Here is a 13470-nt window from a genome sequence, read left to right as displayed (position 1 = left end):
GTGCCCATTTGTCTAGGGGTCTCTTTCTTCTTCTTCTTCTTCTTTTTCTTCAGCGTTTGTCTCACGCTCGGGCGAGGTCCGCTAATGTCCTTGAGTACTGCTTCCACACCTCTCTGTCTGCCACGTGTGTCGGGTCTGCCTTCGCGATCTCTAGATCGGCCTTGATCGTGTCCATCCAGCGTTGTTTAGGTCTACCACGCGGTCTCGCTCCTCCGACAGTCACCTTCATTACAGATTTGATGATGGATTCTTCCTTGGCGCGGCTCACGTGGCCGAACCATCGTAGCCGGGACTGCCTCATGACCGTGGGGATGGGCACGACGTTGAACCGTCTACGCACTTCTTCGTTCCTGACGCGATCGAGTAGGGTGAGGCCTACCGACCATCGGAGCATTCGCATCTCCATTATCTGGAGTCTGCTTTCGACTTCTTTGGTCGTCGGCCAGCACTCTGCGCCGTATATGGCCACGGGGCGCACCACAGAGTTATAGATTTTCGCCTTCAGGCGCATCGGCATCTTCTTGTCACAGAGGACGCCCGTGACGGACTTCCATTTGCCCCACGCTGCATTGATCCTGGCTGCCACCTCAGTTTGTAGTAGGCCTTCTTCCCCAAGAGTAGTTCCCAGGTACTTGAAGGTGGAGGCGCGCGGTAGCTCCTGCCCGTTCACGTGGATGGAGCCTGTCATTTCAATGTCAGTGGTCAGGTATTCGGACTTCTTTAGGTTCAGCCGGAGCCCGAACTGCTTGAGGCGGTCGTGCCACTGTTGGACTCGGTGCTCTAGGGGTCTCTTTCTCTGCAAGACAATTGGGAGGATCACTTCTACAAGACATGTCTGTAGAGATTCTCGGTCATTCAAGTCAGAGTTTTTCAAAAGGCACCTGGATTGATTTTTTTTTCCCTTGAGGAAGAAAAATAAACCATTTTGCTTCTCATCGAAGACATTTAGCCATATGTTCTGGGATGAACGTTCTTCAAATGGTGTGGGACTGCCCTGAAGGCACAGATAACCCCCCAAGTGGCCTCAGTAGCTCTCAGAGAGAGTGCTAACAACCAGATGACTGCAAACAAATACAATCCTTCCATGCCCTCCACCCCCTTATCATCCTGTCATTATCCTCCCCACCATCTGGTCACAACTGATAAAACTTCTTGGATGAGAAGTGAAACATTTTCTTCCTCAAGGAAACAGTCCGGTTGCCTTTTGAAAAAGCACCTTGGAGACCGTTCTATAAGACATCCTGTTCCACTAAGATCACCCTGTAGGGTGGGGAAGAGTTGTGTGTTTTTTTTAAGATCTTTCCCCTCTCCCAAATGTTTCCTACAGTAAGCTACATCTGGCTTTGTAGAGAGAAGTTATTAATATACACCGCATGTACACAACATGTAAGGTCATATGGTTTGCTCAGTTGTCTCTCAGCATGGAACATAAAGGAATGGTCTTAAATTACAGGAAATCCAATTCCTTGTGAATTTAGGAATAATTTCTCATTAGGAGGAACAGTTCAAGGGGAAAATTCGCTACGCAAAGGTTCAGGTAGCTTTCTGTTCCTTGACTTTACAACTGCATTGTTCTGTTTGGAGAATGTAATGTTGCAGTTGACAGCTGAAATGGGGTTTCTTAAATAAGCTATGGTTAGGCTGTGGCTTAGCATTAAATCATTCTGTGACTGAAAGGCTTTTTAAAAAATGCACTGCTTCCCCCCCCGCACCCTGCCCAAGGAATGAATCTAGCCCTGTTCACACTCCACGCCCTAGTCCCCCCCCCGTCTCGACTACTGCAATACGCTCTATGCGGGGCTGCCCTTGAAAAATATCCAGAAGCTTCAATTGGTTCAAAATGTGATGGCCCACATGGTGTTGTGTATATTTAGATTTGCACAAATGTCACTTCTCTTGCAGAAGCTGCACTGGCTACTGATTTGCTTCTGGGTCCAATTCAAGGTGCTAGTTGTCACCTTTAGAGCCCTACATAGCCTGGGACCAAATTATTTGAATGACTATGCTTTCCCAGTTACATCTACCCGACCCACCAGAGCAGGGAGGTGGGAGATGTTAGGGGTCCCCTTGTTTAAGAAGGTCCATCAAGCATAACCAAAAAGAAGAGCCTTCTCTGTGGTGCCCCCCCCCCCTTATGGAACATCATGTCCATGCTGATAAGGTTGGCCTCCATTTTGACACTCTTACTAAAGGCCCTGAAGACATGGTTTTGCTAATGGGCTTAGAGACCCCAGGGTGATATGGAGCCCACCAAGTGATTGGGCTGATCATTGCCACCAGAGGACCAGGTGGCTATTGAGTTCTGTACTGGAATTTCGGTCTTGTAAGCTACCTAGAGTCACCACCATGACTTGGTTGGGCAGCCATATAAATTTTCTAAATACAGGTAGTCCTCGACTTACAACCATAATTGAGCCCAAAATTTCTGTTGCTAAGTGAGGCATTTGTTCAGTGAGTTTTGGCTCGTTTTATGATCTTTCTTGCCATAGTTGTTAAGAGAATCACCGTAGTTGTTAAGTTAATAACATGGTTGTTAAGTGAAACTGGCTTCCCCATTGATTTTGTTTGTCAGAAGGTTGTAAAAGGGGATCACATGGACACTGCAATCGCCATAAATATGGATCATTTCCCAAGCATCTGAATTTTGATCACGTGACCACAGGATGCTGCAACAGTTGTAAATGCAAAGACCGATCATAAGTCACGTTTTTCAGTGCCATTATAACTTCAAACAGTCACTAAATGAACTGTTGTAAGTTGAGGACTAAATCAATAAAGAATCAATGTACAGTACCTTATGATTCTTGACGAATGTATCTTTTCATTTATTCTTTTATGTACTGAGAGCATTTGCATCAAGACAAATTCCATGTGTGTCCAATCACACTTGGCCAATAAAGAATTCTTCTCTTCTCTTCTCTTCTCTTCTCTTCTCTTCTCTTCTCTTCTCTTCTCTTCTCTTCTCTTCTCTTCTCTTCTCTTCTCTAAATCTGCCTTTCCTGCAGCTTTCATCTCCCTTCCCCCCAACCATTTTCCATCCTGTGAGAGCATGACTTCAGTCTCTCACCCTTCACCTTCAGCTTCATCAGGAGGTAGCCAGGTGTGAAGCCGGAAATTAAATAGGGAGGTTTGAAGGAATGTGGGTAAACAGGAGTTGTGTTGATGCATCCACCTCACCCACCCACAAAAGGAAAGGAAAGTTAAATGGTCTACAAAGTAAACAAAACTTGGTTGGGCATAATACCCTAAGCTAAATCCCAAATGTGAAAGCATTTTTTTAAAAGCATGTTTATTTGGTAAAATTTTACAAAGAAAGACAAAAAATACAACAGTGGTAGTACAACCAGAGGAAAATGAAATAAACAAACTAATACTGGTTAAAATAAATTCAAAAAGGGATGGGTGAGAAAGATATGGTATTAATATAGAAGTAGCCAAATTTTTTAACATAATATGTACTAACTATTAGGAAACTTATTTCTCCATCTTTTCATTTTTACAACATAAATGCATTTCAATTATAGGTAGGAAACTTCTTCGCTTCTTGGATCTACTTTTTAATATTTGGAGCATCGATTGTTTTGTACCTTTATAGTTTTCTTTGAAAAATTCACAATTATATGTTATCTGTTTTTCCTAAAGGCTATTCTAATATAAATAATGATTTGAATCCAAAAGGGATCCATAAAGGAACATAACTACATCATCTGAGTCAGAGACCTCAACTTTCTTATATCAACCCACAAAAAAACCTTAATTCTCATCTTATTTAAACCATTGTTTGAGGAACCTTATAAAGAGTGGTAGTACAATCAGAGGAAAGTAAAACACATACAGTGATAGTGATTCTGTATAGTTCTTCTAGTGAATTCACTCCAATCCTAAATATATTTTATGTTTCTTAAAACCTTGGGCCTACTGACTTTCCAAAATTGGACATTCAAATTCATGATTCTATGTATCACATATATTATCCATATTAACTTTCATCTTTTTAATTTAAAATACAATGGAATTGTTTATTTTATTTCAACTCCATCTCTTAAACATCCAGATCTTCCATATACCTTTAAAACCGCTAAAGTATCTGAGTCATATTTTGTGGCCATATTTACGTGTTTTAATTGTATTACACAGGTAGTCCTCAACTTACAACAGTTCATTTAATGACTGTTCAAAGCTATAACAGCACTGAAAAAAGTGACTTATGTCCGTTTTTCACAGTTACAACCTTTGCAGGATCCCCATGATCATATAATCAACATTCAGATGCTTGGCAACAGTTTCATACTTATGACTGTTGCAGCATCCTAGGACTCATTTGGTCACTTTTGGCAACCTTCTGACAAGCAAAGTCATTGGGGAAGCCAGGTTCACTTAACAACCATGTTACTAACTTATCAACTGCAGTGATTCACTTAACAACTGTGGTAAGAAATATCGTAATTTGGAACAAAATTCACTTTACAAATTCTCACTTAACAACCTAAATTTTGCACTCAGTTGTGGTCGTAAAATGTGGAATACCTGTACTGGCAAGCAAGTTAATGGTATAAGGTGCATTCAGAACCTAGCCTCTGAAAAGGCTGATAATAATAATCAGTCCTTCCCAGATCTTAATTTCTGACTTTCAATCAAACATCTCCCCCATCTTTAAATTAGGATTAGTCTACAGTGTGTCATTGCAGCAGGAGTGACAGATTGGTAAAAGCAACAGCCACATGCCAAAAAGGGGTGGAGCCTATTCGACAATGCTGGGTTTTCATGGAATTTCAGATCAGAATTTAATAGCTTTCCAATTAATTAAGGCATAGTTGCATCTAGCAGCTTTCAAAGCTGGAAAGATCAGCCTCTGGGGATTATAAGTTGTTCCAAGTACTTGTGAAGTGTTCAAAGGAGCACCCATTGACACTCTACACAAGAAAGGAATAATCCAGACATTTCCATTCCACAAAGATGTAAAATTTAAAAGAAAAATCGGTTATAAAGTGGAAAATGAAGCAAACTAAAGCCACTGTCTATTCGGATACAATGAATTGAAAGTTGGCCAGAGTGAATTGAAAGGACTTATCCTGACACAAAAACTTTCTCAATATTGTGCCAAAATCTAACATAAACTAAATATAATAAAACTAAATCCTAAAATATATACTTGGAATTTTATCAAGAAGGAGATTATGATATGATATGTAGTAGAAATTAATATTGATAATTTAACCACTTTTTAACATCCAAAGTAAGCCTATCTATAAATCTAGATATATTAAATTCAACATATTGAGATATATTTTGGGAAGTAATCTCTTAAATAATGTATTCAATTCTGGTATATTATAAAGAACATATTCTAATAGTAACCTATTGCAAAATGTTGATCCTAAAGGAACAATTTCCTCCAACATTTTATACTATTTTTAATAGAGTAGCATGAATATAAATTATATTGCTACGTAGCTCCTACAAGCTTTGGTAGGGACATTAAATAATTCTCCAGAATAATCAAAATGTCATCAGCATCTAATAAAAATCTATATTCAATGCTACAATGTCCATAATATATTGAGAATATCTAATTTAAAACAGCTAAAGTTCCCAAAACTGCTTTGGATGCCATGATGGAGAAAGAGATCTCTCTACTCAGTGTTTGTCAACCTTGGCAACCTGAAGATAGATGGGACTTCAACTCCCTGAATTCCCGAGTCAGACTTGCTGGAAGGGAATTATGGGAGTTGAAGTCCATTTATCTTCAATTTAGTTCAGATTAGATTAGATTATCCATCTTTATTTAGTTTTAGATTTTGGCATATTATTGAAAAAGTTTTTGTGTCTGGATGAGTCCCTTCAATTCACTCTGGGCAACTACAATTCATTTTAGCCAACAGGACTAGACTGTGGCTTTAATTTGTTAAATTTTCCATTTGCAAAACCAACTTTTTTTTTCAATCTACACGTTCATGGAATTGAAGTTTCTTATACCTCTCCTGTTGCAGAGTGTCAATGCATACTCCATGCTGGCGGGGAATTCTGGGAGTTCAGGTCCACCGGTCTTCAAGTTGTCAAGGCTGAGAAACACTGCTTTAGATGAACAAACCCTGTAGAAAAAACCTACGAATTTGAAAACATGCTCCAAAAATGTAGCTTCAACAATATAAAAAGCCCTTTTAGCATCCAGAATAAGGCTTAGTGCAATGTATGAGACAAGGCTGATGGAGAGGACGGGCAATGATGGGGAAGGAGATTCAGTTTTTGTAAATTGGTTTACCAGCCCCCATGAGTGAAATGCTTCCTTCCTCCGTCCCTCCCACACACAGGCTGCAGAAGCAAGAATCCAGTCTGGCTGGCAGACTTCTGTTTCACATCCAGCTTATACCTTTTGACTCAGTGTTAAGACCGGTGGAGTCCCTGATAAGAAATTTTAAATGTTAACAAATCCTGTAGGTGGAAAACCAAATTAGTCTATGGTAGCCAAATATCCAGAGTAGTCTGGCAGCATCTTAGATCAGTAAATGTTGTGAAAATCTAGTGAAAATCTAGAAAATATGGCCTTTTTATTGTTGTCTGAAAAGGTGCAACTACTGGACTCATCCTGATTTGATCCTTATCAAATTTCTCTCTATCTTCTTTTCCAGCTTTGGGACAGGTATTGTAACAGGTATTTATCTTGTTCTGCCCTATAAACAGGCAATTAATCTACCAACCAGCTTCTATTCACCTTACCAACTCTTTAAATTCTGTATCCCTATCAACACTTGCTTTTTCCATTGCAACCCATTCTCTAGAAAATCTGGGGGCTCTCCTTCCCATCTTCCCCCCCCCCCCACCACCTCCTTAATTTGACTAGCAGGGCGGAGAGAAGAAAGAGACAGGAAGAAGGGGAGGGGAGATAAGGAGGGGGAGAGGAGAGAGAGAGAGACTATATAGGATCTCGACTGTGCCTGGAGACATCACTGCCAAGATGCTTCTGCTGCTTATGTTCCTGGCATCACTCTGGCACGTCCCTCAGATCAAGGCAGGGCCATCTAGGGTCCTAAGGTCCAGTTCCCGAAACATGATCAAGGGGCTGGTGAGTACAGACACCCTCAAGAAAGCAGGAAAAGTGGGGAAGGGTCCAGAGAGTTAGCATAAATAGTTGGGTCGTTGAGAATAATATCTTCCCATTTCTCCTGCCCAAAGGGGGGGCGGGAAGGATGAATGTGAAGAAAGGGGAACAATAATATTTTTAGGGAGATTATTAGAATTTGGGGGGCAATTATTATAAGGCAGAGTGGTCAGATCATGAGTTGGGGAAAGAAATTGGTGCCTGGGATTAAGAGAGGTATGAAAAGACAAAGCTTGGGAGATAAATAGAACTCACCTGGGAGGATTATAATAAAGAGTAAATGGGATTCACAGATTTGTTATCCGTGTTTCTTTTATAGTATTTTTTTCCTCTTTCAAGGAAGATCAGATTGACTCATCTCCTTGGAGTTTCAAGTTACAGACCACTTTCAGACAGGAAATCATTGATCCCTAACATCAGTTTCCTTCCTCTTTCTCTCCCTGTAATTCGGTCATAAATTGTGGGAAATTGGGGGCCCTGAGTGCAGTAATATGTTATCAGATTTGCAGATCTTTTTGATCCTCTTTCTCACTATCCAGAGGATCATAAACAGATTCATGCAGCATATGGATCTGTTTTTTCAGTACTTCCAAGGTTTGGAAATACTGGAGCGTTTACAGAGTGTTTCTTTTTCACATCTGATTCTGCAGATGTGATTTACAAACACATGAAACCTTAATAGGATTGGTTTGATTCTGGCTTCGCATCTTGCATGAGTCAGCTGTGATTTATTCAAAAATTTAACAAACTATGGTTTTAAAAATGCTGTGGAAGCTCCCAGACAAGCTCCCAGACATTGTAAGTTCATTTGGAACCAAATTGCTTTTCAGATTTGGGATTTGCTGACTTTCAAACTTTGGCCACGGAGAGGCAGATATCTGTTAGGCTCCTAAATTCTGGAATTCTTTGTAAGGATCTTTTGCCCTGTGAAAATTGCCATCATCTTTTTCCTGGTGGGAATTTTGCCCTTGAACAGTTGTGACCCTTGCAGAGGCTCTAATTCCGATCATGGGAAATGGTCATTCTTGAAACTTGCTGGCTGAGCAGCTAATAAAGGTAAAGGGATTTTGTGAGAAATTTTAGAAAGTGTGCGTTAGGCCCTCACCATTACTGAACTTGGAAATGCTGAACATTACAAGGCAGTAAACGTCCACATGCTTTATTTCATTTCAGCTCAATGTTTTTCCTACCGCCTTGACTGAATTGCCATTCAGAAATCCAAACTTTTTACTGCTACTATATTTTAGTGTTTTTAAATATCTCATTTTCTGTTCTTTTGGAGAACTAGAGTAAACTACAAGTAGTCTTCAACTTATAACCATTCATTTAGAGACCATTCAAAGTTACAACAGCACTGAAAAAAATGAATTATTATTAATGCTTGCACTTAACAATCTTGCATCCTCCCCATGGTCATGTGATCAAAATTCAGGTGCTTGGCAACTAGCATGTATTTACAATGATCTCCATTTATGGTCTTTCCAGACAATGTCTGACATGCAATTTCCATGATGGAAGAAAGATTTGCTGAACGACTCTGTGATTCACTTAAACAGCTGCTTGATTTGCTTAACAATGGCACGGTTTCAGTGGAAAAAATATTTTTTTAAAAAAATTAGACCTTAATCTTTGATTTTCATTTATTTACATTTTAAGGTAGATACATATTTATATGACTGTAAGCCATTATAGAGTTACCTTATGGTAAGATGGATGGCCAATAAATTTTATAAATAGACAAAAAATTGGTGCAACTCATGTAACAATTGCCCTGCTTAGCAAATGGAAATTCTGGTCCCAATTGTGGTCATAAGTCAAGGACTACATGAAGTGCATAGTTTGAAAATTGGAAGCTTTTCTACCCAGCTGTCTACAAGGTTCCCCTGATTTTTTTCTTGGAAAATTTGGGATGATTTAACAACATCACCAAGTTAACAACAGTTGCATTGTTTGTAAATAAAAGTGCTTCAGCTTTTTTCTGAACATCAGTAAGTTTTTAAAATCCTTTAATTTTTACTTTCTGGACTGAATCAGCTATATTGCCATAAGCAAAATAATACAGGTAGTTCTCCACTTACCACAATTCATTTAATGACTGTTCAACAACACTGAAAAAAGTGACTTATAACTGTTTTTCACACTTATGACTGTTGCAATACCTCCATGACCACATGATCCAAATTCAGATGCTTGGCAACTGACTCATATTTATGACAGTTGCAGTGTCCCAAAGTCATGTGATAACTTTTGCAACTTTCTGACAAACAAAGACAATGGCGAAGCCAGATTCACTTAACCATGTTTGCTAAGTTAACAACTTAACAATTCACTTAACAATTGAGGCAAGAAAGATCGTAAAATGGGGCAAAACTCACTTAACAACATTTTGCCTAGCAATATAAATTTTGGGCTCAATTGTGATCGTAAAATGAAGACTACTTTAGTATAAAATTTTAAGGGACACGCTAGAAAGGAACATTTGAATATCTTGGGGAAACATATTCTGCTGCTTGGTGCCTGAGCTACAGAATCAATAGCTAGAATGGAATTCCTTTCTCATCATCCACTGCTCAAACTGAACTAGCTTCAAGCTGAGTTAATTGCTATTTCTCTTAATGTATAATTTGGCTCACTTGTTTGAAGAAGCAATTCTCTTGTAGATGTGCTATCACTTTTACAGCGTACGTTAATTTACCAGGAATGGAGTAGTGTGGCTAAACTAGGGCTAAATAATTTTTTTCTTTGGGTTAATAAAGCAAATTTAGCCTATGATTTCCTCACATAATACCTAATGAATTTTCAGGCTTCACTTTTTAAAAGAACCAACTCCTGAAAGGTGCAGATTGGAATAATTCAGGAACTGTCAACCACTGAATACAAGTTGGAAGAAGAAATTATGGAGTGGATGAATAAATACTTACTTGTGATCCTATTTTACAGACTTTAAAAGAGCTCTTCTGTTCTGCTCTAGCTTCCTCTCTGTGAAACAGAGTAAAGGCCAGCCCAGCTTTCAAGTCTATTTTGAGGACAAGAGCAATAAGTACAGCAAGTGTTTTAAAAGTGCCTTCTATGAAAGAATAATAACACACTTCGAGTTGTTGGTTTTTTTGTTCTGCAACCATGATGGAAACTAATAGAAATTCTCTCCCACCTGCCACTCTTAAAATCTCAGCTCCTCTGTCCTGTGCCTGATTTACTGCACTTTCTTCCCTTCTTTGCGAAGAGGCTATTCTAAAAATTAGTAATCTTTGGAAGGAATCCAGTGTTTCCTGGCTTGGACCATCTTTCCCTGATACTTGCAGCTGCATTTTTGTCTTTCCTTCCGGTGGAAAGCAATGTTGACTAGCTGCTTGACCTTTTCTTTTTTTAAAAATGACAACTAATCCAACCAGCTGCAAACAGCAGGGGTTGTGTGCATGGATTTTATACATCATTAGATAAGATACATTAGGGGGAAATTGACCCGTCTTGGAAACTGAGGCAAAAGGGTGGTTGTAGGAAGGTTGCCGGGGTCTCGAGAAACCAGGGGGCGGCTCTTGGATTCTTCAGAAGCCTCCATGGAGTCAAACAAAGGAGGCTTTCAACGGGCCAGGGGGCTGTGGTAAATTGGGAATGTATTAAACTCATTCTGGGAGCCCTCAGACTCAAAAGCTGTTCAGAGCCCCCCCCCCACTTCCTAGAGTGCTGTCTGCTGGTCAAAAAGAGTTGCAGGCCAAGAATTATCTCCAACTGCCAGCGAGTTGTCCTTTTTAAGGTGTATCTCGGATGATTACCTATAGCTAAAGCATTGTCCTAAAGCTGCTTTTTAATACTTATTATTATGGTTTGATGTAATATGCAAACCACTTTGAATGTAAGGGCTGATTGCACTTTTATTCTTTTTTCTACCCAGTCAAATCAGTTGAGATTTACATCTGTTTGGTCACATGACAGTTTATGATGTTTTTGCTGGAAATCTGTGTTTACCTAGCATGCTGGGTAGCGAATCCTGGGAGTTGTAGTCCCAGGAATCTTAACATTGCTGAGTTTGAGAAACTGCTGTCTTACAGAATGCTTATGGGAGGTTTACACATTCCTGCTTTCTGTTCCCTAATACTATAAAGAGGCTTTGGGGAACAGCTCATTCTGGATTCTTCTGAAAGCTGAAGCATCAGCAGAAGCCATCTTTGTCCCAAACCATTTTGGGGCTTCCCCTCCACGGTTCTGCATTCCAGTTCTCATTTCCCCGTAAAGAAGAAGGAACCATTGCTCTAATCTAGAAAAAAATGGAACAAAAGCAATAATGAATCCTCTCAAGGGACAGCCCTCCAGGCAACTGAGGAGAAAAATTGCTCTCCTGGGACCGCCTCAAAAGGAAAGCCCCAGGTGTGAACAGAAAGACGCAGCACAGACAAGAACAAGATATTCTTTTGGGGATTTTTTGGCTTGAATTCCCCTAGAGCAGCTTGTCTCAACTAAGCATGCTCCAGATAGGCTGGAACTACAACTCCCAGAATGCATTGCTAGCATGTAAGCCAGGAAATCTGGGAAATGTAGATCCATGGCATTGGGAGCATCCTCAGTAGTCTGTTCTCTGTTAGCCAACCAAAGTAATAGAACTGGTAATTATTACTACTTGTGCTGTACTAATGATACTAGTAACATTGTAGTAATAATCTAGTAACATGTGATATACATATGTAAATTGTTTCTTGAAGGAGGACAATATAATTACCTATATCGGAATATCTGACATAGAAACTACAGCAACCATTCCCAGTTATGATGGTGATGAAAAAAGTAACTTTATGGCCAATCCTTACATTTTCAACTTTTGCAGATCTCTAAAGCAAAGGAAAACTGAAGGGAGATTGTAAATATAGTCATTTAGCGGCCACTTCACTTAACGATTGACTTGCCGGTTCCAAATTGGGTTGCTGGAGAACATAATATGCTCTAATTAGATCTTACAATTGACTGGATTCACACAACCTACTCACCCTAAGCAGTAGCAGGGTTCACACCCCATCTAAAGCCATATAAACAAAAGCAAACTGCATTATGGCTTGCAGTATTATATGAACCTAGCTAGTGTGATTTGTTTCATTTTTAGTCTGTTGGTTGAACTCTGGATGAGGGTGTTTTAATCCACAACATACTAGTAAACAAATTATGGTGTACAGATAGTCCTTGACTTGCGATCTTACAATTGAGCGCAAAATTTCTGCTTGAAAGTGTAGATATTCTCAGTTATCCAAGTCATGGTGGTCCCACAGGTGATTTTCAGGAGGCAGCTGGACTTTCTTGGGGTTTTTTTGGAAGACATTTTGCTTCTCATCCAAGAAGCTTCTTCAGCTCTGACAAGATCCTTCCATTCCCCACTATCCTGTCAGAGCTGAGGAAGCTTCTTTGATGAGAAGCGAAATGTCTTCAAAAGAAAAAACAAGAAAGTCCAGTTGCCTCAGGGATTCTACCAGTTCACACCTATTCGCTAGAACTGGTTGTTAACATTCTAAGCAGTTCAGAGAACCGGTTGTTAGAAGGAATTATTGGCCTAATCCTGTAAGGAAGGCAGGAAGGAAACATTCTGGTGTTGCTTACAGAAACTGCTTCTCCGTTAACCCTTATTACATTCTTGGCAGGACTAGACTTCTTAACTCTGGAATTTCTCTGGAGTTTGTGTCCCTCCTTTGCTGGTACTTTGCTTGTGTGGAGTGACCATTCAAAGTTACAATGGCACTGAAAAAAAGTGACTTATGACCGTTTTTCTCACTTATGACTGTTGCAGCACCCCCACGGTCATGAGAGGCCAGGCGAAGAGATGCATGCCTCAAAGTGAGTGATACTGAGTTGTCCACGCCCAGTCAGTCACATGACCACCAAGCCATGCCCACCAACTAAGCCACACCCACTCAGTTGTTAAAAAATTTGAATCCCACCCCTGAGTTGCCTCCTGAAAAAGCACCTGTGGGACAGAATTTCTGCTGCTAAGCGAGGCAGTTAACTGAATTCTGCTCCATTTTACAGTGTTTTTTGCCACAGTTGTTTAGGAATCACTGCAGTTCTTAAATTCAGTAACATGGTTGTTGAGTGTATCTGGCTTCCCCATTAATTTTGCTTTTCAGAAGGTCACAAAAGGTAATCCCTTGACCCTGGGGTACTGCAACCGTTATGATTCTGAACCAGTTGCCAACCATCCAAATTTTGAACACATGACCATGGGGATGCTGCAATGGTCATAAGTGTGAAAAACAATAATAAGTCATGTTTTTTGTAACTTTGAGCAATCGTTAAACTAATGGTTGTAAGCCACAGGTGGTATTCAGCAGGTTCTGACCAGTTCTGGAGAACCGATAGCAGAAATTTTGAATAATTCAGAGAACCGGTGGTAA

At 39.9% G+C, this 13470-nt stretch overlaps 1 protein-coding gene across 2 annotated transcripts in view; it reads left to right on the top strand.

Moving 5' to 3' along the window:
- Positions 1-13470, top strand: part of MMP25 (matrix metallopeptidase 25) — a 46043-nt gene that overhangs the window by 17644 nt on the left and 14929 nt on the right. Inside the window, exon 1 of one of the 2 annotated variants that reach the window (XM_026712024.2) lies at positions 6948-7063. The exons of the other annotated variant lie outside the window; for it this stretch is intronic. Coding sequence (XP_026567809.2) covers positions 6956-7063 — 108 coding nt within the window. The 5' untranslated portion in view covers positions 6948-6955. Of the gene's footprint in view, positions 1-6947; positions 7064-13470 lie in introns of those variants that run through there. 2 annotated transcript variants of the gene reach the window in all.

This window comes from Pseudonaja textilis, chromosome Z (assembly GCF_049901715.1).
Source record: "Pseudonaja textilis isolate UNSWEBS1 chromosome Z, rPseTex1.2, whole genome shotgun sequence".
Lineage (NCBI taxonomy): Eukaryota > Metazoa > Chordata > Lepidosauria > Squamata > Elapidae > Pseudonaja > Pseudonaja textilis.
This window is presented reverse-complemented; position numbering and strand designations above follow the sequence as displayed.